The 25,699-nt window shown below is 38.9% G+C and overlaps 1 protein-coding gene across 6 annotated transcripts in view; it reads right to left on the bottom strand.

Moving 5' to 3' along the window:
- Positions 1 to 23,327, bottom strand: part of LOC104593388 (vacuolar protein sorting-associated protein, putative (DUF1162)) — a 156,223-nt gene extending 132,896 nt beyond the window's left edge. For 4 of the 6 annotated variants that reach the window (XR_016078241.1, XM_088890931.1, XM_019197043.2 and 1 more), the window contains exons 1-6: positions 22,975 to 23,211; positions 19,421 to 19,498; positions 18,355 to 18,467; positions 18,065 to 18,158; positions 16,369 to 16,412; positions 408 to 476 (exon numbers count right to left, since the gene is read on the bottom strand). Coding sequence is in view for 5 of the 6 variants with exons in the window: in XM_088890931.1 (XP_088747057.1) it covers positions 408 to 476; positions 16,369 to 16,412; positions 18,065 to 18,158; positions 18,355 to 18,467; positions 19,421 to 19,498; positions 22,975 to 23,071 (495 nt within the window). In the remaining variant the exon portion in view is untranslated. Of the gene's footprint in view, positions 1 to 407; positions 477 to 16,368; positions 16,436 to 18,064; positions 18,159 to 18,354; positions 18,468 to 19,420; positions 19,499 to 22,974 lie in introns of those variants that run through there. The other 2 variants (XM_088890930.1, XM_088890932.1) reach the window with 2 other exon arrangements.
- Positions 23,328 to 25,699: the final 2,372 nt, after the last annotated feature.

Raw genomic sequence — 25,699 nt, forward strand, 5'->3', positions numbered from 1 at the left:
CACGAAGACAAAAATAATAACAAATACAAACACCCCATATAGCCCCTAGTTGTATATGATATGCACAGATGACCTGCTGGATTGATTGAGTCAAACCAATGACATCATAAGTTCATAACATCATAGTTGCTCATGTAGCATACACCTAACAACTCTGTGGATGTGTATAGTATGTTCCAAGCCACTCAATCTAAAACCTTATCCCCACCTCTTCACTTTCCTCACTAAACCTAGTACTTGTATATTGAAAAACTTTACTCTTCATGATGTAGGACAAGAAGCATAGCCACAGAGCAAACTACACTTGGAACAAGACGTTACAGAAATGATAGAAAATTGCATTTAAAACACTCGAAGCTAAAATGAAATAAAGATATAGAATTAAAAAAACAAGGAAAAAATAGTACCGAGTCACTTTGCTCATCAACATATACAACATGAACATTTTTTATGGAGACCTGTATGCCTTCAAGTATCTGTGTAGGAAAAAGGCCAGGCATTGCAGTATAAGATTAATGATCAACAAAGAACAACAAAAATATTTCAATGTCTAAGGATTGACATAGAAAGTAAACACAACAACAACATGATGCCAAAAAGAATATTGAAGCTTTGTTCTTGCTACAGATAGAAGCATCATTAGGCAACTTGAACAAGAATGGCATAGGATGCAATTTCAATCAGCTTAAGTCCATAACCAAACATCAAGAAAAGAAATGAAATAAGGTTGATGTGGACAGAAAGACAAATTACATGCAGTACCTCAAGTATGCAGCAATAACCGCAAGAAATATCAAGCTGAAAACAACAAACAAGTTGGATGTTTAGGGATTTCAGACCTGAACTTGAATTAAAACTCCTCCTGGAACAGTTCCGCTACAGTAACAATGGCAACAAGCTGGCCTCCCGCACGGACACGCAGCGATAGAGGGATTGGAAGGTGCCAAAAATGGGTCGACTCCTCAAAACCCAAGCTCCCAATACTTGAAACCCTAGCTGGGGCTGAGCTACAGCTCAAACAAGAGAGAAATAACCAAAAAGACCCCTACAAAAACAGCCCCCTTCTCTTTTACAAGACTCACTAGCATGCTGGACAAGCCAGTTAAAATATTTACACATAAGCCCCTAGAAGGCTAGAATATTTCCCTCTCACAAGCAACTCCTTAAGAACAAAACTAACTTCAAATGAACCCTCAAAAGATAACTTTTGTTACAAAAAGACCCAATGAACCAAAACCCAACAGATATGCACCCAACTGCCCCTGGCCAAAAATCTGACTTATAAAATGACGAAAATACCCTTGGTCCCAAACTGTTAACAAAGCTACCCAAAAACAACAATTTGGGATCCTACTACAAAAAAACATGCAAAACAAAATACATTCACACATTTTTTTTGCCTCGTCATTCCTGCCGGGTTAAAAAGAGCTCAACCCCATGCGAGCAACAATTTTAGCAGCCTTGCACATGTTTCCATCTAGCTTCATAAACTCCTCTTCACTAATCCAAGAGTTCTCAATTGATGGTTTCCCTTTCCATTTGACCAAGAACCTAAAAGATGCCCCATTTCGAGTGTTGGTGACTCGAACATCTTCTACACCCTCTACTTGTTCAAACTCATTAGAACTATTGGCCCTTTGTGCTTGTCCTTGTCCAACCTTTGTTGTTGGTTCTAGATCCCCATGGTAAACAAAGAGGTCTGCTATATTAAAAATGGGTGAAATGGACAAACCAGCTGGTAACTCGATTTCATATGCATTGTCACCAAACCATCTCAGCACTTGACATAGACCAATCTTTTTCTACTTCAACTTATGGTAGCACCCAACAGGAAACCTCTCAGGCCGCAAATAAGCCTTGCCCTCATGAAACTCTTTCATCTGACGATGCTTATCCTTAGCTTCGTTATACCTTTGGTTGCTTTCTTTCTGCTTTTGCCGTACATTCTCTTGAATCTCTTGAATGGATTCAGCTAAAGCTTTGGCATCATCACTCACTCGCTGCAACCCTGTTGTAGGAGTTAGATCAAAAACACTTTTAGATGACCGATCATACACAACCTCAAAAGGAGTCTTCCTTGTAGATCTATTAACTGGATCATTGGAGGATCTATTAACTGGATCATTGAAGGCAAATTCAGCTTGTGGTAGGATAAGATCCCATTGCCTTAAGTAGTCTCCAACTAGGCTCCTCAACAAGTTGTCTAAGCTTCAATTAACCACTTCAATTTGTCCATCTGTTTGTGGGTGAAATATATTGCTATATTGTAGGGTAGTACCCATACGCTTCCATAAAGTTCTCAAAAGAAAAACAGCCTTTTGAAAAGAAAGGACTGTTTAGAAAGTTGCAAAAATTCAAAAGAAAGTAGCAGAAATTTCAAGAGGAGAGAAGAAGAAGAAGAAGAAGAAGGTGGCAGCGACTTGGGTTCAGAGAGAGAGGTTTTCGAACATAACCTTCTCTCTTACACCCCTAATTCCATTTCATTGAGTTAAACTTTATTAATTTACAGAGAGTCCCCTAGTTGGGCAGAAAATTAAGAAACATAACACAAGAAAGAATAAGGCCTAGATTAAGGCCCACTACAACAAAGAACATAAAAAATAAAGAAGGATAAGCAGCCTATGGACCATTCGGCCCATCTTCTCTACACTCCCCCTCAAGCTGAGCATAGATGTCAATCATGCCAAGCTTGCCAGTATCATGTTGAAGTTTAGCCTTGGGAATGCCCTTGGTGAGGAAATCAGCTAACTATCCTTCAGAGGTGATGAAAAGTAGCACACTTCTCCAGAAGCCACTCTTTCTCAAATGAAGTGTTTGTCAAATTCAATATGTTTAGTTCTGTCATGTTGCACTGGGTTGTGAGCAATATTGATGGCAGCCTGATTATCACAATATAACATCATTGGCTTATCATGCTCAATACCCAGTTCCTCCATCAAGGATCTAAACCACAGTAGTTCAAAAACTCCATGAGTCATGGCTCTGTATTCTGTTTTGGCTGAAAATCGAGCAACAACTGATTGTTTCTTGCTTCTTCAAGAGACAACATTACCTGCCACCAAGCTACAGTACCCAGAGGTAGATCTTCTGTTATCAATGTATCCGGCCCAATCAGCATCTGTGTAGACTTCAAGTTTCATATGGCCATGCTTAGCAAATAGAATCCCCTTTCCAAGGGAGCCCTTCAAATAACACAGAATCCGCTCTGTTGCTGCCATGTGAATATCCCTAGAAGCATGCATGAACTAACTAATGCAACTGACAGCATATGCAATGTCTGGCCGAGTCATGCAAACATAGAGAAGTTTTCCAAGTAGTCTCTAAAAGACTCCCTTATCTTTTAACAATATTCCATCTGAAGCAAAGAGTTTATGGCTCATATCGATAGGAGTAGCAACTGGTCTAGCACTCATCTTCCCTGTTTCAGAGAGCAAATCAAGAACATACTTTCTCTGAGAGATAAGGATCCCATCCTTGGATCTAGCAACTTCTATGCTAAGAAAGTATCTCAATTCCCCCAGATCTTTGATCTCAAACTCTGTATGAAAGAAAGATTTAAGATCATTAATCCCTAATACATCATTACCAGTCACAACAATATCATCAACATACACAATCAGGTAAACGGCCAAGGATCCTCTCCTCTTCACAAAGAGGATATGATCAGATTGTGTCTGTACATAGCCAAAGCTAACAAGGGCAGCCCTAAACCTTTCAAACCATGCTCTAGGGGATTGTTTAAGTCCATAAAGAGATTTCTTCAGCCTGCAGACCTTTCCTTTCATATCTGTTTCATACATCCATGGAGGAAGAGACATATAGACCTCATCATGTAACTCTCCATTCAGAAATGCATTATTTACATCCAACTGATAAAGTGGCCAGTCTGAGTGTGCAGCCAGAGATAGCAGAACTCTCACAGAAGTCATCTTGGCAATAGGGGCAAAGGTCTCAAGATAATCAATCCCATATGTCTGTGTATAGCCTTTTGCAACCAGCCTAGCCTTGTACCTTTCAATGGTGCCATCAGCATGATATTTGATAGTTAAAACCCACTTACAGCCTACTGGATCCCTCCCTTCAGGAAAATCAACCACTTCCCAAGTGTCATTCTTGTGCAGGGTATCAATTTCTATTCTCATAGCATCCCTCCATTCTGGAATACTAAGAGCTTCTGACATAGACCTGGGAACTGGGTTAGAAGCAACAGAAGAAAGGTAGGCAAAATATGAAGGAAAGAGCAAACTATAAGAAAGGTGTTTGGAAATGCAATGTGTAGTACACTTCCTTTTTCCTTTCCTAATAGCAATAGGGATATCAAGGTCTAGGAATGATGGCTCCAAAGGGGCTGTAACAGTACCTGTTGTCTCTTCTGTAACTGGAAGTGCATGAGGTTCATGTGTTGTAGGGGAAACAATATGCTCATTTCTGGTTCTCTGCCGTTGGTACAACCTGGGATTAAAAGAGGGCAAGGAGGTGAAGGAGGAGGGATAGGAACATTGGAATGAGAGTGAAATGACTGATCCTCCCTTGACTCATTTGAAGGAGGAAGAGTCTCAACAAAAGACTCAACTGGAACAGGAAGGGGAAGAGCAAACAACTGTGACAAATTCTCCCCTTTTGGACAATGTCTATCCTGAGAAGAACCATAAAAGGAAGAAAACTCATCAAAGGTGACATCCATTAAGACATACCGAGTGCCAGTCTTCGGATCAAAACAACAGTAACCCTTCTGTGTGGGGGAATAACCTAGGAAGATACACTTGTGGGCTTTTGGTTCAAATTTATGTCTCTGGACACTTGGGATATGTATATAACAAGTGCAGCCAAAGACATGAAGAGGAATAGGAAAAAGATCCTTGTCTGGATGAAGAAAACTGAAGGGAGACTTAAACCCCAAAACCCTGGATGGCATACGATTGATAAGGTAGATAACAGTGAGAACAACATCACCCCAAAATTTTGTAGGGACATGTGAGGCAAATAGAATACTTCTTGCAACATCAACAATATGTCTATTTTTTCTTTCAGCAACTCCATTCTGTTCTGGGGTCCTAACATAGGAGCTTTGGTGAATAACCCCCAAATCAGTGAGATAGTAGGTCAGGCTTTTCTCAAAATATTCTTTTGCATTGTCGAATCTGAAAATTTTAATTCTGGTATCAAACTGGGTTAGGACAAATTCATGGAATTGCCTCACAAGTCTAGGAATTTCATCACGGGACTTCATCAAAAATATCCAAGTGAACTGAGAGAAGTCATCAATGAACAAGATAAAATATTTGTAACCACCCATAGAAGGTAAGTGGTAAGGCCCCCACACATCAGAGTGCACAATATGAAAAGGAGAAGATCTTTTATTACTCAGAGGATAACTGTTTCTACAATGTTTTGACAGTTCACACGACTCACAATGAAGACTGGACAAACTAATTCCCTTAAACAGTTCTGGGAATAAATGACTTAATGTAGAAAAAGAAATATGACCCAAATGAAAATGACATAACATGACTCGACTAATGGACTTTGTAGATGTAGACCCAAAAGCATCTTTTCCAAGTTGTTCATGGCACTGTCCAGGAGTATCCAGCAGATATATTTCATTCGCCTCATGGCCACTCCCAATCACCTTCTGACCTGAAAAACACAATAGGAAGGAAAGAAGGTTACACAACAGTTTAATGACTTAGTTAGGCTACTTACCGATAACAAGTTTGTATTTAGCCTGGGTACATGAAGAGCAGAAGGAAGAACCAAGGAATCTATAGCCTTGATGGTTCCCTTGCCGGAGATAGGGGCAAGAGAGCCATCGGCTAGGGTAATTTTGTCACGTCTAGGAAGTAAATCATATGAAACAAACAAAGTGAAAAGGTTGGTCATATGATTAGAAGCACCAAAATCAATAATCCAAGGGATCCTACGATTACCTGAAATGGTTGCATGATTGGCAGAAGCCCGTATACCTGAATGAACAAATGCAGAAGAGGTTGAATTTCCTGGAGGGTTGGAAGAAGAGGCCACACCCTCTAGGTGACTGATCATCCTCCCAAACTTCTCATATTCTGCCTTCATAGCTGCTAACTGTTCACTAGTCATCATCTCTTTAGTTTGGTATATGTCACTATCTGGACCAACAGCAGCATTGGCACTCCCTACCTTCATATTATCATACTTCTTTTGAAACCGAAGAGAAAGAAGCTCAGGATGCAATTTCCAACACTTGTCTTTAGTGTGTTTTGGTTTTTTACAATACTCACAGATAATCTCTTTCTTCCCTGAGCTACTTGGAGTCCCTGCAACTCCCTTGGGTTTCACTCCCATATTAGCAAAGTGATCATTTAGACCAGCCCCTTGGACCTGGACAAGTCTTCTGCTTTCTTCACTACTTACCAAGGCATAGGCTTAAGACAGTGAAACACTATCCTTGGATAAAATATTTTTCTTTGTGATGTCATACTCTGGATTCAGCCCTGTCAAGAACTCAAACACCCTGTTTCTCTCAACCAGTTTCCTGTAGGTCTCAGCATCATTAGTGGTGTCCCAGGCTATAGCTTCTATCAAATCTATTTCTTGCCATAAAGACTTCAGTGTTGAGAAGTATACAGCTAATGATTTCTCCCCCTGTCTCAAACTCTTCACATCACTTCTCAACTTGTAAACCTTGGCCACATTTAATTTCTGGGAATAGGTTTCGACAACACTATCCCAAATTTCCTTTGCTGAATTCATCCACAAAGTGTTGACTAATCTGTGGTTGCATTGAGTTCACAAGCCATCCAATAACAATATAATTTTCTTGCATCCAGTTTTCATATGATGGATCATCTTCTGAAGGAGCCTTTCTGCTCCCGGAGATAAAACCCCATTTGCCTCTACTACAGATATGAATTTTTACTAATTGTGACCAAGCCAAATAATTAGTTCCATCCAGCTTGACTGTGGTCATAGCCAGTAGAGAGTCTATAGAGGCTCCCGGAACATGCTATAGTGACTGTGGTCACTAGTCTAGATTCAGGAACATGCTTGTTTTCAAATTCTGAAGAGTTCATCTTCTTAAATACTTCAAAAATGACTTCTAACAACTTTGAATAACAACAAATGAAGACAGAACAAAAACTGTGTTGTGAGCCAACCTCTATGCAGTCGTATCAACAACCTGCGTCACACCCGGAAGTCGGGAGAAACATAGAAAACTCAGCCGCTCCTTGTAGACTTCACAGAACACCAATCCACTTGATTTGATCTTCAAGATGAAGGATGAGAAGGCCTTCAGTCACTGAGCGCCCAGGTCAAACTCCCTGTGGGGCCCGCAATCAGATTTCTCCAGCAAATTAGGGTTTCGGGCAACACACTTGAATCTCAAGAGGACGACAAAACCAATCCCCTTCTCTCCAGAAACCACTAACAACTAGGCTGGAATAGGTTTATTTAACTATTCATACAATTCAGTTCTCCATACACACTGTGTATGGGAAAAAAGAGGTGAAAAGAGGGAAAAAACGAGCCTGCTTTGATACCAAGAAGAAAAACAGCCTTTTGAAAAGAAAGGGTTGTTTAGAAAGTTGCAAAAATTCAATAGAAAGTAGCAAAAATCAGATTTTAAGAAGAGAGAAGAAGAAGAAGAAGGCGACAACTTGGGTTCAGAGAGAGAGATTTTCGAACATAACCTTCTCTCTTACACCCCTAATTCCATTTCATTAAGTTAAACTTTAATAATTTATAGAGAGGCCCCTAGTTGGGCAGAAAATTAAGAAACATAACACAAGAAAGAATAAAGATTAAGGCCCATTACAGCAAAGAACATAAAAAATAAAGAATGTTAAGCAGCCTATGGGCCATTCGGCCCATCTTCTCTACATTCTCCAAAAGTGGCCAAGGAATTTTGTGTCACGATTTGATGTGATAGATCTTGGCAATCCATGCAACCGTACAACATCTTAGAAACACAAGTTAGCTACATGAGAAGCATCAGAAGTCTTTTGGCAACCAATAAATTAGAGAAACGATCAACCACAACAAAAATAGAGTTATTACCCCTAGTTGTTCTTGTTTTGGAATGGTAGAATATTGATATGTTTCATTCTATTGCCAATTGGCATATTTATACAGTAAGCTGCTGCAATAAATAGAAAGAAAGAAAAATAGAAAGAAAAGAAAGAAGAAAAAATAGAAAGAAAAGAAAATAGAAAGAAAAAACTTTCTAAATCAATCCTTCCACAACCCTAGGAATATATACAATTCTATTTTCAGATCTGAACCAGTAACCCCACGTTTTCCAACACTCCCCCTCAAGCTGGTGAATAGAGATCCTCCATTCCCAGCTTGGCTATAATTCTCCGAAAGTCTGTACTATTGAGCCCTTTAGTAAGTACATCGGCCAGTTGTCCTTTTGTAGACACATAGGGAGTGCAAATCAACTTGCTGTCCAGTTTCTCTTTTATAAAGTGCCGGTCAATTTCGATGTGCTTTGTCCTGTCATGTTGAACAGGATTGTGAGCAACATTGATGGATGACTTGTTGTCACAATATAGTTTCATAGGCTCTTCTCGTGGAATCTTCAGGTCTTCTAAAATTATCTTCAACCAGAGTAATTCACACACTCCTTGTGCCATAGCCCTGAATTCTGCCTCTGCACTTGACCGAGCCACTACATTTTGCTTCTTACTCCTCCAAGTGACTAAGCTTCCTCCTAAAAAGGTACAGTAACCAGAAGTGGACCGTCTATCTACTGGAGATCCTGCATAATCGGCATTTGTATATGCTTCAAGAGCCAGTCCCCCATTTCTTCTGAATAAAATTCCTTTTCCTGGATTGGCTTTCAAATAGTGCAGAATTCGATGAGCAGCCTGCAGATGAACTTCTTTAGGATTATGCATAAACTGACTTATTACACTTACAGCATATGCAATATCCGGTCGTGTACGTGCAAGATAAATGAGTTTTCCAACTAGTCTTTGGAACATCTCCTTGTCTACACTTACATTCTCGTTGGCTTCACCAAGTTTATGATTGGGATCTATAGGCGTGGAAGCTGGTTTACATGCCATATTTCCTGTTTCTCTCAAAAGATCAACAACATACTTTTGTTGAGAGATAAAGATGCCTTGTTTAGAATGTGCAACTTCAATTCCGAGAAAATACTTTAGTCTCCCCAAGTCTTTTATCTCAAATTCTCTGGCAAGGCAGTTTTTCAATGCTTCCTTCTTTTTATCATTCCTAGTAACGATTATATCATCCACATAGACTAATAGTGCAGTAACTCCCCCTGAGGTTGTGTGTTTGATAAACAATGTGTGGTCACCTTGACTTTGCTTGTAACCTGTACTCAGCATTACCTTCGTAAACCTTCCAAACCATGCTCTCGGAGATTGTTTGAGACCGTATAGTGCTTTCTTCAACCGACAAACTTTGTTCCCTTTAATGCCTTCTCCAAAACCCGGTGGAATGTCCATGTATATCTCCTCTTCTAGATCACCATGGAGAAACGCATTTTTATATCAAACTGTTGCAAATCCCAATTATAGTTAGCAGCCAACGACAGTAACACCCTTACTGTATTCATTTTAGCTACTAGGGCAAAAGTCTCCTGATAATCTACCCCATAAGTCTGTGTATATCCCTTGGCTACCAGGCGTGCTTTGTACCTTTCTAATGACCCATCAGATTTGTACTTAATTGTGAACACCCATTTACAACCTACCGTTTTCTTGTTTCTTGGTAGATCCACAACTTCCCATGTGTTGTTTTTTTTCTAATGCCTCCATTTCCACTCTCATGGCTTTTCTCCACTCCTTATTAGAAAGTGCCTCGGCTAGAGTATTAGGAATTGGAATGGTGTTAAGGCTGGCTAGAAAACTTTTATGGGATTTAGAGAATCTTTGGAATGATAAATATTTGGCTAAAGGGTACAATGGGCGTTTGGTACATTCTCTGGTTCCTTTTCTCAGTGCAATAGGTAGGTCATACTCATACTCAGACTGTGAAGGTGTAGGTTCAGGTTCTGAGCATTATCATGCACATCATTCGTGGGGTTAACAGTGTCCGAATTTGGTTCAATGGTCAGGTTGTTTGACTCTTGTTGAGACTCGGGAATGTGGGGCTCAGAGGAATGTGACTCAGAGGGATGTGATTCTTGACAATTGAATGTCTGTGAGGAGGGTAATACATCTAGGGAGAGTAGATTTGAGGCCTTATCTTCCATTAATGAGGGCTCCCCCTGAAGATAAGGTTGAGTGAAAAAAGATTTTCCTTCCTCAAATGTGACATCGATGGAGGTGTAGAATTTTTTGGTGGCTGGATGATAACATTTATAACCTTTCTGAGTTGGGGAATATCCCAAGAAGACACACCTGATTGCTCGTGGGTCTAATTTTCCCTTATTATGGACATGAACAAAGGCAGTGCAGCCAAAAATTCTTGGTGTGAAATTATTTGAGGCTCGAATATCAGGGTAAAATTGAGAAAGAACTTGTATTGGGCTTCGGTTGTCAAGAACTTTAAATGGTAGTCTATTTATGGTATAGGCAGCAGTAAGGACAGCTTCCCCCAATATTGTTTTGGCACCTGATTTTGAAAGAGAAAGGCTCAGGTGGTTTGCAAAAGATGGCCATTTTTTCTCTCAGCTACCCCATTCTGTTGGGGAGTGTTAACACAGCAGGATTCATGCACAATGCCTTCTTTCTGAAAAAATGGGGACAAATTCTAATTAAAATAATCTGTAGCATTATCAGATCGAAACCTTTTAATTCTCACACCAAACTGAGTTTGGACCATGTTATGAAAATTGGGAAGAATCGTACCCACATCAGATTTAGACTTAAGAAGAAAAATCCATGTGACCCTAGTGCAATCATCAATAAAGGTGACGAACCATCTGGAACCAGTAATGTTGGGAATTTGAGAAGGGCCCCATATATCTGAATGAATCAAATAAAAAGGAGTCGAAGATCTTTTATTGCTGATTGGGAAAGAAACCCTTTTATGCTTAGCAAGTTCACAAACATCACAATGAAAGGTTTCAACATCAATTCCTTTAAACAAGGAAGGAAGCATTGTTTTTAAAATAGGAAATGAAGGATGACCAAAACGGAAATGATGACTCCAAATTAAATCTTTATTGGAGGTAGATAAGAATGACTCGTGTGTGACATGCATAACAGTGTGAGATAGTTTGTTGGTTGCTTCAAGGTAGTAGAGTCCATCTCTTTCGTTAGCAAGTCCAATCTTCTTCCCCGAAACCTGATCCTAAAATACACAGTAAGAAGGGAAGAACACAACATTGCAGTTCACATCCTGGGTGAGTTTATGTATAGAGATAAGGCTAGTGGATAACTTAGGAACATGAAGTACATTTTTAAGTAATAGGGATGGGGTAATTTGAATATTCCCAATCCCTGCCACTGTGGTGAAAGAACCATCAGCAACAGAAATTTTTCTATTACTAGGACAGGGTGTATAGGTGAGAAAATGTAGTGAAGAGGGTGTCATGTGGTCAGTAGCTCCAGAATCAAGAATCCATGAAAAAACACTAGTCGAGGCATGTAATCCTAGAGATAAAGACTCACCTGAAACAGCAAGAGACGTAGAACCACTTCCTGGTTTCAAGGATTTCAGGAAGCTCCTTAGCTTTTCAATTTCTTCATCATTAAATGGTCCCTGACTTGAGTGTTCTTGCTGCGGGGTTGTGGAGACATTATGGGTCTGTTGAACTCCTTTTGAAACTCCTCGATTTCCCAATTCCTTGCTGGATGTGGGAGGTTTCCCATGAAGTTTCCAGCACCGATCTTTCGTGTGTCTAGGGCTTCTTGCAATAGGTGCACCAGAGGTTACCGTTAGAGTCACAGGTGGTTGTGTCACGAGCCAAGTTGTGATTGTTCTCACCCTTTGAACCACTGTAACTTCCTCCCCTTGCCACCATGAATGAGCCTTCGGGATCTTTACGCTCAAGCATGATTCCACGACGGCTTTCCTCAACTCTGACAAGGGCTATAACTTCATTCAATGGAGGCACTTCTTCTTTGCCAAGAATTTGTATTCGGACCTAATCAAATTCAGCATTCAGTCCAACCAAAAAATCATACACCCTATCTCTTTCAATAAAATTCTTCAAGATCACAGCACCCTCTGCGCACTTTGTCTCAAGAACCCGATAATGATCAAGCTCATGCCATAAATTTTGCAGCAGATTTGCATACTCTGTAACACTCCTGCTCCCTTGTTTGGCTGCCACTGTCTTCACTTTGACCTCATAGACACGAGCAGCGTCATGGGCTTTGGAATAGGTTTGTCGGACAGCATCCCAAATAGCCTTTGCAGAGGGAAGAAACATACAAGTATCACTGATCTTGGGTATCATTGAACTCCACAACCATGACATAATCATGGAGTCCTCTTCGTCCCAAGCATCAAAATTTGGCTTGCCCAACCTTGGTCCTGTTCCAAGGAGGTGACTAATTTTTCCTTTTCCCTTCAAATAGGTACGCACTAGTTGTGACCACTTCAAGTAATTCTGGCCATTCAGTCTATATGTTGCCTGAATATTCTGCAAACCACCAGTGTAAGGATGAGAATTTGTTGCTCCTTCATCGGTTTGAACGGGAGCACTTGTTGCAGTCATGTCGGACACTGTTAATGGAGGAAAAATAAGGCCAGCAGGAAAGGAGAATAAAGGAACACTTCTGGTTATAGATCAACACTAAAGGCCAGAAGAGAAAAACACGAAAAACTAGCAATGAAGGCCGAAAAAATATCTCAAGGTTGACAAACCTAGAGCTCTGATACCATGTTTTGGAATGGTAGAATACTGATATGTTTCATTCTATTGCCAATTGGCATATTTATACAGTAAGCTGCTGCAATAAATAGAAAGAAAGAAAAATAGAAAGAAAAGAAAATAGAAAGAAGAAAAAATAGAAAGAAAAAACAATTAGAAAGTACAAAAAATAGAAAGAAAGAAATAGAAAGAAAAAACTTTCTAAATCAATCCTTCCACAATCCTAGGAATATATACAATTCTATTTTCAAATCTGAACCAGTAACCCCACGTTTTCCAACAGTTCTTGGCAACCCCAACACAAAATCCATAGTAATATCAGTCCATGGTGCTTCTGGTATAGGTAAGGGAAGATACAAACCTGTATTTTGATGCTGCCCCTTAGATGTTTGGCACTTGTGACATCTATCAACATAATAGAACAAATCCTTTTGTAGCCTTGCCAAAAGTACCTTTTGGAGACCATTTCAAGTGTCTTCTTGCGACCAAAATGTCCCTTGCAATGCAAATCAGCAATGAGTAATGCCCTCAAAGATCCTGATGGAATACATAACCTATTGCCCATGAATAAGTAACCATCATTCCACACAAACTTAGCTCGAATATCCTTGTCACCTACTGCATAGCTTCTACAAATAGGGCCAAAATAAGGGTCATCTTGATATTGGTCTTTGATGGAGCTAAATCCCACAACATTAGTAGACATTGTTGACACCAAGTGAACTCTCCTACTAAGAGCATCAGCTACCCGATTTTGCTGTCCAGCCTTATACTTCAAAACAAAATTATATTTTTGTAGAAAGTCAACCCATTTAGCATGTCTTCCCTTTATCTTCTGTTGGGAGTTAAGGTATTTCAATGCTTCATGGTCTAAATACAACACAAACTCCCGTTGGATAAGATAATGCCTCCAAAACTTCAGCACTTGCACAATGGCATAAACTCAACATCATAAGTGGAAGTAGAATACCTCCTTCTAGCATCATTGAGTTTCTTACTAAAGTAAGCAACTACATGGCCTTCTTGGCTAACAACAGCTCCAATTCCAACATGGGATGCATCACATTCAACTTCAAAGAGCTTGTTAAAATCAGGTAAAGCCAATACCAGAGCCTTTGTCATCCTCATCTTTAGCTCTTGGAAGCTTTTCTCAGCTACGGGAGTCCAAGTAAACTCACCTCCTTTCAAGCCCCTAGAATGTTTCCTTCTCACAAGCAACTCCTTAAGAACAAAACTAACTTCAAATGAACCCTCAAAAGATAACTTTTGTTACAAAAAGACCCAAGGGACCAAAACCCAACAGATATGCACCCAACTGCCCCTGGCCAAAAATCTGACTTGTAAAATGACGAAAATACTCTTGGTCCCAAACTATCAACAAAGTTACCCAAAAACAACAATTTGGGATCCTACTACAAAAAAAAATGCAAAACAAAATATATTCATACATTTTTTTGCCTCATCAAAGGTAAATAGAGAAAATTCAAAACTAAGCAAATATGGCTTAACATCTCATCCAAAATTGAGTTCACAATCCTTGAATCCCACCAAAATTGCATCCTCTCTAGTGCCATCTAGAACCCTGTGCTAGAATATATATATATATATAGAGAGAGAGAGAGAGAGAGAGAGATGCACATATATGCAAAGAAAGCTCGCTTCATGGAAAGAAAGATACCCTTCAAAGAGAGGTAAGCTTGCCCTAATCAAAAGCCCCCTGTCCAGCCTACCTACTTATCTCCTACCCCTTTCACCTGTGCCTCACAAGGTGGCCTCTAAATTGGAAAAGATCCAATAGGATTTCCTATGAAAAGGTGTGAAACAAGAAAACAAATTCCACTTGATTGACTGGTCAAAAATCTGCTCCCTAAAAGCTAATGGTGGCTTGGGCCTGCACAGCATCAAGGACATGAACATGGCCCTTCTAAATTAATGGTTCACAAGATTCAACCTAGAAAGAGATAGCTGGTGGCACAACAACATTAGGGCTGGGATTCTAGTTACATAACCTCTCCTTATGGTTGCTATGGGTGGAATGGGCAGACTGGTGATGTAGCAGCAGAACCCTTGCAACCTTTTTCCCAAAACTATTCTCCATTGTGGAGAACAAAGATGCACCTGTAGCGGAGATGTTCCCTATTGATGCTGACCGGGTGGTTTGGTTTACCAAATTCAGAAGAAAAGAAACTTGCAGGATTGAGAAAAAGAGCACATGGTGAAGTTATTACATTCTCTCCAAAACATAAGGAACCTGGGACAAAGCATGAATTTTTCTGTCAAATCCTTCATAAGGAACCTGAATAATCCCCACTCTTTACACTTCCCTCACAGACTAATTTGGTCCCATCATATCCCCTCAAAGGTGGCCTTCCTAACCTGGACTGCAGTCCTAGGTAAATGCATAACCAGAGACAAGCTCTCAGGTAGAAGAATGAATCTCTCTTCTATGAGTTGTGACTTTTGCAGCTATGATCCCAAGACAGTCAATCACCTCTTTGTGCATTGTGCATTGCCCCATGAGCCACAAAATCTAGACCAGCATTTTGAGTGCTCTCAACATCAGCTGGGTCTTCCCCAAAACAATTTTGGAGACTCTCTCAAGCTGGCAACCTGGCACATAGGCAGGCTGAACCATAAAGAAAAAGTGATCTGGCAGTTGATTCCCAAGGCTATATTTTGGCCTTTGTTGAAGGAGAGAAACAGAAAAGTTTTTGATAACTCACACTCAAAAAAGGCCATTACCCAATGTTGGCCCTAGCTGGGGTGTTGGGAGGGATGGACCGAATACACCAATACGGTCTTAAAATTTCACATTTTTTTGCACAAAATGGCTGCTCTCAGACTCAAATGCACATTCTCACACTTGACAACCCGAGATTTTACCGTTACACCAAGTAATGGCCCATATAAATCACACACTCAATCAGATTAAGTTGTAAGAAATGCCATAGCAAAGATTACTTCTCATCGAAATGAATGGTTCCAACCAGTCCGGGCTCGGTTGGGCCTGCCCTATATGTACCCCTAGGTATTTCTTGGGGATAGAAGTTATGAGATCAATTATGGAGGTCCCACTGTCACAACATAAGCATACGCTAAAGACAATGAGCATTGATTGTCCTTGAAATCTATCCAGAATAGAACTAAACAAAATCGAATGAGTGAGTTTTTATTTTTCTCCACAGTTGTCCTTGAAATCAGTGTAAGAGAAACACATGATTCTTCTTTTCTCTGTTATTCTCCAGTAGTTCTCTGCTACTAGAAGCAAACCAGCAACTATTCTCTGAATTTTCTCCTAGATTCAGAGAATACTTTGTTTGATGTTAAAGCAAGGTTACCCATAAACCTTTTTCACCATCTACCAGCCCTAGGTTAGCTTACTATTATATTCAGTTTATTCAGGACTGAACCAGCTTTCAAACCACTCAAACTATTGCAGTCCAATGGTTAAAATCTTGTTTTGAAGGACAAAGTTATGATGTCATTATGACATCATTAATGCAACAAAGAACTTACAAATAAAAAAGGTCATAAACAGCTACCATAAAGTTCAGATCTAATTAATTAATGCAACAAAGAACTTTCAAGATGGTTACCTTTGCAGTAATGTATGAAATGAACGACTGTCCAGCCTGATTATCTGCACCAAGATAACAAGAGTACCTATTCAATAAATGGCCCAGATTCAAACAACAGCAATAATGCCAAGAAATAATTTCTGCAGTACTTCGGTAACTATGCCACCATTTCTTTTTGTGATAAATAACAAGTAGATTTTGTTAATCATAAGTATCTATAACTATATACTAAAGCAGTGTATTCCACAGAAGCCTTCTCCTTCCTCTGTTGTCCCCTGTAATTTTTTTTTTCCATTTTTCGAATTTTTCTTCAGTTTCTAACAGAGCTTTCACCTCTGTTCCTAAATTCTCCTCATAATCACCTCAATTCCACTTTAATTTATCCTTTCCTCAAAAGTCTCCCCTTAAATCTCTCCCCCTCTCCCTCTCCCTCTCCCACATCACTACAATTTATACCCTTTTCTTGTTTTCTTTTTTATTTTGAGAGAAACCATATCTCATATGGATAGAGAAACATTGGGTTCTCTTATTCTCCTCATAATCACTTCACTTCTACTTTAATTTATCATTTCTAAAAAAGTCTCCCCTTAAATCTCTCCCCCCTCTCCCACATCCCTACAATCTTTTTTATTTTAGATAACTTGATAAGTAAAAGGAAAATGTTATTGAAGAAACAAAAAAACACTGAATACAACCAAGAGATAGGTGTTGCGATAACACCCCACAATCACAACAGAAAAACTCCCACCCAAACTAAAACGAAGTTCAGAAAAATAAGCTCGACTGATACCAAACTTGCACTAAAACATCAGAAGCAAATAGGCTCCAACGAAGCTCAAATTAATCTTCAACCTCTCCAAACTCTTCCCAACCTCCTTCCTCATCCCATCTTTCTCCTCCTAGCGCTTCAGAAACTTTCCTCATACTTTCTTCCTTCCTCTTCCTTTCAAAGGCTTCAAAAACTTTCCTTGCAAAACTCTCCCTCCCAAAAAGAATAAAGCCCAATAATTTGCCAATTTCCACCTCTTTATCAACTAATTTCTTTAAATCCAAGCTTTCTATTAACATATCCTCCTCCACAGGCACCGCTTCGGCAGAAACCTCAAAGCTTTCAATTTCATCCCTGGAAACCAACTTCTCTAACATGTCATCCCCAGTAGTAATTAGGACATACAAAAAAGATACCCTTTGAATACATGTACATGGGGTAAAAAAAGAGCCAAAAAAGGCCATTACTCAATGTTGGTCCCAGCTATCAGGGATCTTGGAAGGGGTGGACTGGGTACAGACTAAACTTTGGCATTTTTGCATAGAGTGGTTGCTCTTCAACTCAAACCCATGTACTCACACTTGTCAGCCTGAGATTTCATCATTACACCAAGAAAAAGATATTTTGCTAGTGCCTCACTAGTTCCCTCCCCCACCTAGAATCAAAATATATCTTGCTCTGGAGTCTGGACTAGTGCCAAGTCCATGATTTATAGATTCATTCCACTATCTCATAGCTTAAATGCTACCAACCATCATAAAGAGTATTTTGAAAATTATGTCACCTGATTCATGCAGACATGAAATTAGTTTATCAAAAAATTATTACAGTTAAATAACTATAATTACCGATGTTTGAACATTAGAAATCTGAAGAAGGATATATGTATAAGTATATGTACATCAAAATAAAAAGAAAAGAAAATTTGAAATGAAATTTACTCACCACATACACGTCTTGATAATTTTGCTAGCTCTGCTGTGGCAAGTTTGGCCTTCTTGCCTGCATATTCTCTTCTTTCAACTGAATCTAAACTCCACTACCAAAAGGAAAAAAATGGCTCAACAATTAGATTTCAAATGAAATCTTTTTTCCTTTTATAGTAATATGATTATCCATCGTATCTTTTTAGCAGCAAGATCCAAATTTGTCATTAATTTCAGAAGATTCCACCATACAGTGAATGAAAGATGAAGCTTGAATTATTACTTATGAAATAAAATGCTCCAGTATACCTCATTATCATCTCTTCTGCAGGCAGACATGAAAACATCCTCTAACACGATTATTATAGGATCCCAACCAAGTTTTTTCCATGGAATTTTGATGCTTAATCTCCCAACATGGCCTAGAAAACATGACCAAAGTAAAAGAGAAGATGATAAGAGAAAACATTTACCTTCTATCAGAGAAAAGAAAGAATTTAATTGGGAAGATAAGTGGAAATATATTTTTATTTGAAGAGAAAACCATAAAAAAGAGGAAAAAAGCATCAAAAGATAAATTGGAAAGAGAGAAAAGGAGCTTAAAAATGAATGAGCTCAGATAACAGCAAAATCAATTATACCAACAAATGAGAAAACCTTTTTTCAATCAATAACAAAGAATAAAAACTTTCACCATACTGAGTCAAAGAGCACAGAAGACCTTTCCCAGTAGCCATGGTGGAACAACAAGCAGCTTACGGCCACAAGACCCTTGTTAAGAACATGGTTCGCAATTTCAATATTAATGAACATTTCACCATAGGGAGACAGGGAATTTTTTGGGATATTTCGTAAATTTCACTAAGATGTTTGGAAAAGTTAAAAATCAGGGAAATATATGAAATTAGTCAATAAACCTTCAAGGAATCATTTTAAGTATAATCACACATTTGAGACAAAGGAATGGAGGAAGAGATAAGCTTCATTCGTGCTAACAACAGGTGGGGGAAGAAGTTCAGAGCTGAAACTAAGACTTATTTTGCTGATGTCTTGGCAAAACAAGGGGTGGGAAGAAATCAGTTGTTTTGGACTCAATTGTAACTTTTTTCATTGATTTTGGGGAGAGTTAAAAGATTTCATAGCAACTTGGTTAACAGGATTGAGTTGTATTGGGGTCCTAAGATCCAACGTTAACTATATTTCATAGCAAATGATATTTCTGCTTATTTCATGTTCAAGTAAGACGAAATGCAAATATAAATCTGTTTTCTTAAACTAGGAGAAATACATGCAGTCAGACACTTTTTAAGTACCATCAAATTTTCTCCACAGTTAAGAAATTTCAGGATGGGAGAAAGAAAATGGATCAGAATACCTTGTTTTAGTGCAAAAGGCAATTGTAGGTAGTCAAAAGCTTCAAGAATTAGCTCTACATTCTCCAATAGAACTTCTCCTGCAAAACAAGGTAAAACTGCCTTAAGAATTATACAATATATGCATATAGACAAAAAATAGGGGCCTTTGTGCAAAAAAAAAAAAGGTTAAGTCCATATCCAGTATACCCCTCCCAAAACACCAGATAGCTGGGACAAACATTGACTCATGGCCACACAGACAAAAATATCTAGCATATATGGCATTGCAATCACCAAAGCCACGTTCTTGTTAATAATTATAATTTTCTGGAGAAAAAAAAAACATTCTCATACCTTTTTCTTTTTGTTTCTTGAGAAGGTGACTGAGAACAAAGTGGTATTTTGTTTAAATGTCCAAAAGACAACTAACAAGGAGATAGTTATAGCATTTCAATCTTTTATTAATAATAAAATACAATCAAATGTAGTATTATTAAAATGTCATAGAATGGAATCCCCTCAACTTGAGCTGCTCATATGTAGGGAAGGATATACAACAGCTGAAAGCTAACAACCAAAAAAAAGTACCCCAAGCCTATGGGGACCCCAATACAAGCTCAGGTCTCCCCACCCCTTTATAGCTAGTGTTAAACCCTAACTTGATGGCTCCATGGCTCAGTGGTCGTGGTGAACTGCGTGGGCAAGACTAACAAATCTTCCATACAAGCTCAGCTCTTCCCACTTCATTAGCTTTTTATATGAGTGCACTACAATACAACAAAATTACAGATCCACACCTAATTATGAATTATAACCAATATGACAAATATGCCCTTGACCTAAGCCACTAAAAGACTTACTCATCTCATGAGGGAGGCATGAGAATCCACAGCCATGAAGGACTGTGGGCAAGGACTGGCATATAGGGTGTACTATTACTGGGATAGCAGGACAGGGCAGATTTAGTAAGGCAGACAATCTATGGCAGGAAGATGCCGTGGCAGGGCATAGCTGTTGGCCAAGCATGCAGATAGCTTGCAGTTGGCACACCAATGCCAGGACAACAAGACCCAGTGATGCTGGTAGTCGCCAACAGAGGGTGCACAATGTTCAGATTTGGAAGGCACTCAAGAGCAAAGTGCACACCTGGACAGAAGAATACACACAGATGGGCAAGGGTGGTGATGAGAACATGACCTGGTCCAGGTGCAAGGTGTATAACAATGAGGCGCAGGCAGTTACGGGTGGTTACTCCTGCCAGTGCTCAAACAAGGCATAGTTACATTTGAAAATTGAGACCAAAAAAGCAGACTAGCATACTGTAGACCACAACAGGTCATGGTTGGGTATGAGGGCCGGTGGCCTGCCCATCTGTGTGTATTGACCTTGGGTTCAGGCCAGGTGGTAGAGATGTATATACACATAGTTTTGACTTTTGAATTGACCCATGGTTGGGCATTGTAACAGGTGTTCTTCAAGGAACCTCAGCTTTGAATAATCTATTTAAGGTGTCCAACAAGGTACCTAGGTGTTGATTCCTAGGTTATTTTTTTCTTCTTTTTCTCAGTTTGCAGGTTCCAACCTGCATCATGCATTAATGGTAGGCACATTAAGTAAAGATTTTTTTTTTTTGGAAAAAGCATAGGTCTTTTTGCTAACCAAATAAGGATTAGGTAAAAGGGTTAAGCAATATATTTTTGGACATAAATGACATCAAATATAAAATCTGAGAACGTTGTCACTAGTTAATTGGAGATTGGAACCTTAGGTTCATGACCACTTGAGGAAAAAAAAAATAAAGGCCAGCAAAACAAAACCTATCAATGCATTTCATAAAGCTCTTGTTATGATCCTGTATCTAAAAAGTACTTAATTTTTCTTTATTTCTTAGTTTAAAAATTAGTTATATTTCTGAGATCTATTAGAAAGTTTTCTTCAATACCCATTTTATCAGGCAACTTACATGCTTAGTTTGTCCTAGTTCTCTTGTATATTATAGATGTCATATAGCTTTGAAAAAGAAGAATTATGTTTTAGGAGCAGCTTCTCTGGTGGAGGATTTGCCCCCTTGGAGAGGTTTGTCCCCCTCAAAGTGGACTTTTCCCGACTTTCCCTATTTATTTTTTGCTTAGTGCAATGGTAAAATCCCAGGCTGATAAGCATGAGAAATGAGGTTCAAGTCTAAGAACAGCCATTTTGTGCAAAAAACTGCCAAAGGTTCTTGCATTCCTTTCCTCCCAAATTGTCCAAAGTGCAGTTGCTCTAATACATTTCCACATGATCCTCCCTCTTTTTGTGGGCCATACAAAGACCAACGGGTCAAAAAGCAAACTTACATCAGTGGGTAGATTCCACCTGCATCTAAATTAGGCTAAAATCTAATCCCAAATAACAACAGCAAAGGAGCAGGAAATTAGTAAGTGGAAGCAGCCCTCACCATTAGCTTTGCAAAGAATACACCAGTTAGGGGGCAAGCACATAAAAGGCTTCTTCTTTTGTAGGCAGTCTAAAGTATTGATTTTCCCACAAAACACTTCCCAGCAAAACAAAATAATTTTAGGGGGAACAGGCTTTAGCCAAAAGCTCCTTAACCGAAAAGGCCAACTGAGGGGAGGAAGAACAGAGGGTCTTCAAAAAGGAGGCACAAGAGAAGGCTCCCCATGAAGGAGTTGAGGCCCACTTCACTCCTCTTGATCTCCACACACTTCTAACCCACCTTTTGTCTAACTCTGCTAACTTGGTTTCTTGTAGCAAAACTATATCAGGTCTCTCTCTTCTCAAGAAATCCTTAATCACCCTTCTTTTCCTTGCACTCCCCAAACCTCTCACATTCCAACTAATAATCTTCATTAAGCTTCACACTAGCGTTGGCCCCTCTTCAAATCTAGAACTCCCTTAAAGGGGAGACTTCCTTCTCTCCCCTCTACCACTAAACTCAATATCAGAAATCAATCTCTCCACCTCTGACCTCTTTTCTAGTTGATATCTTGATAACAAGTTGTGTAGCTCTAGACTCAAATGGATGTATATGGTCTATAGGTTTTTTTGCCATTAATGAAAAACCTTACTTTCTCAAAAAGGAGGAACAACTATATTTTGGGAGTAAATGCTCCCGTGGGAGATTTGGTCCCTCAAAGAGGCATACCTACATGCCCTCGAAGTTGACTGTTCTAACCTTTTTCTCTACTTTCATTTCTATTATATATTAGTTACGACTGTCGGGATCATAATAGCCCTTGACCAAACATACTATTAGTAACCAGGAATAAACTAGAAACAAAGTTACTTGTATATGTTTTTCAAACAAAGTAAGGATTACAAAAACTTATGATCAATAAATAGCTCAACGAGTCAATTTCAATCACCTTATCCATATAACCATCAAAATGGAGGAAAAAACAAGAATACAAACACGAAAAAAATCCAGCAAAATTAATTCAGGTGTGAAACTTCTTAATCAGTTAAAAGAATGGAGCAAAACAAACATAGGCAACATAATGACAAATCAAATGATTGAAACAAGCAACAATCTCTAAAGAAATTGAAGGGAAATTGTAGCTATGGCTCGGGTTACCATTCCATAATCCGATCTTGAGCTGCTCCTTATGAATATCTTTAACATATCGACCGAGATAACCTAGCAGCAACTGACGTACCAATCCTTCGAACATCGTGAGAGAACAAAATAACAAAAAGAAGCCCTGAAACCAAATGTAGAAACATATCAAAATTAAGAAGAAACCAAATGTGCCGAAGACTGTTGAAAAACCATTGCGCTATCTTGGTTTCAGAAGTGCTGCCTTTGCCCGAAGGTCCCGAACCAAAACCGCTTTGGCCTCCGGTTTCCAAGTCAGCGGTTCAACCGTTTGGTTCAAACGATTCGGTCCGTTACAAACCAAAAATCCTCTTTGTTACAGACTGAAAAATCCCTCCGTTGTGCTTTCTCTAAACAACCCCCCTCTTTGCAGATTGAAAACCACCCTCTTTGTCAAAAGATCCAAAGCTGATTAACTTCTCTGAAAACCCCTCTCTTACAGATTCACAATAATTCAGTAAGACATGTTGAATCGGCTGTTTTTCTAGACTCTGGAGAAAGTAACATGGGGCATTTTGAAATCTCAACAAAGAAATTCCTCTTCAAAAAATCTCCTCTGCAACATTAACCAGAAGGTTTCAGCTGCAACCTGAGTATCAACCACAGGATAGCTTCAAGTCTTCGACACAGTTTTAAGGTTGCCGCTGCAAGAAATCCCCGCTCAAGATGGTAGTTGCAGTAGCCAACTCTTCGCCGCCGCCTAATAAGGTTGCCGCTGCAAGCCAGCAACAACTACTAAAATCCTAATCCCAAAGAAGATTAAAGATTAAATGTTGAAGACGATAAGAAAAGTCGGAGAGGAGAGAAGATGGACTGTTTCTGTTTGATGTCCTGGACCGTGGGAGCTAGGAGGATGAAAGAAAATGCAAAAAGTAAAAATAAAAATAAAAATAAAAACAATTAATAATTTAAGGGAAAATTCCCGATTAGATTACCTGTACTTTATAGCGTCACTTTGTCCCCTAACTTTAAAATGTATCCAAATTTTCAAAACGTGACAATCACATACTGGATTATTAATTGTAATAACACATAATATATGTGTATAGAGAAAATTCTCAATAGGTATCTTGTATTTTAGGTGAGTGTCAATTTAGTACCTGAACTTTAAAATGCGATAATCTACTATTTGAACTTTCAATTTGTGATGACCCAATATTTGGCGTTAATTCACCATTGGTCAAAATGCAAAAAGACATAACTACCCACCGTGGTTTTTCGAGCAATGCTTGAATTAATTTTCAAAATGACAAAAATGACCCCAATTATAATCCTTTCTTTGCAAGTAGGAACTGTTCACCCACTTTGTTACTTGAAATTCTGAAGAAACCAGTTCCTCGCGCCGGTGATGTCAAGTGAATGCGATGTTGGAAAAGTTGAAATCGATGCCCGAATGCAACGCCAGAAAAGTTGAAATCAAAGAAACTAGTGCTTTAGTGCTTTACTCTATGTATTGTGGAAGAAATCGTCGGAAGAAATTGTGTACCCCTTTTTTTAACTTAGTCGTTGCCGGAGAAGATGACTCTTGTTGTCGGCGGCGGAAGAGACAATCAGGGTATTTTTTTTGCTATCATTCAGTATGCTTTTTTAACTGTCTTTATATTACGTTGACTTTTGCTTGATTTTAATGCAAGATTTTTTAGGGTTTTCATTCCCTTAGTTGTAGACACATGGTTAGATATGACCAAGATTGATGAATGGCATATGTTTTGAAGTAGGGTTTAAGGCTGTGTTTATTTATTGTAGACATGGTTTGATACATTCGAGATGGATGAATGGCATATGTTTAGTAGGGATTAATGTTGTGTATAGGCGATTTAAATGAATATTTCCCTTTCCTTATATGATCGGTCATTGTTAATGGTGGTGAAACTGATTAGAAACCTGATCAGATACAAAGATGGAGAGAGAGAAAGAGAGGAAATATGATCGGCTTTATGATCCTGTTTCTGATAAATTTATCAAAAACTTGATCAAATACATAGAGAGTTGGAGATAGAGAGGAGAGTGGGTGAAGGTTTCTTATCATTTTTCATATTAATGAAGGGTTATTTGTATAATGGAACTTGTTGTAAGGTCCCTACTATTGATAGGCCCTCATCACTTTATTAGGGACCAACAATTGGATCTCACGTGCAAGGTTGGTCATCCCACTCTAATGGAGATCATGCAAAAAATTGGGATACCTTGGTCATAAGCCTTCTTGATTCCCTTGGTCCAAGAGCAAAACCTTGGAATGAGGTGCAGGAGTGTTGACCTCCTATTTATGTCCCTTGTGTTGTTAGGCAAATAATTCTTTGACAATGAATGAGAACCAATGGAACTAGTGTCATCCTCACGAGTCCAAACCTAAACCATTAGGTCCTCGATATATTTATGCAGTAATATGTTCATTATTGTTGGACACTAACCATTAATGCCGCAATTTTGTCACCATTGGAACTTCACTAATTAGTTGATTAACTTGAATACAATGGCAAAAGGAACAACAATTATAATAGAGTTAAGACATTCTATTAACCCTTTCCATCAACAAAGGGATCAAATTCCGCACTACAAGTTTATTGGGATACAATTCATTAACAACCAAAAAATACACATGTCCAGAGGTAAAACAAACAAACACATACCACTAATTCTTACATATATACATGCAAAAAATACAACAATTAATACAATGAGTAAGACCCTCATGATCTTTAAC

This window comes from Nelumbo nucifera, chromosome 7 (genome assembly GCF_055504915.1).
Source record: "Nelumbo nucifera cultivar China Antique chromosome 7, China Antique-T2T, whole genome shotgun sequence".
In the NCBI taxonomy this organism is placed as follows: Eukaryota; Viridiplantae; Streptophyta; class Magnoliopsida; order Proteales; family Nelumbonaceae; genus Nelumbo; species Nelumbo nucifera.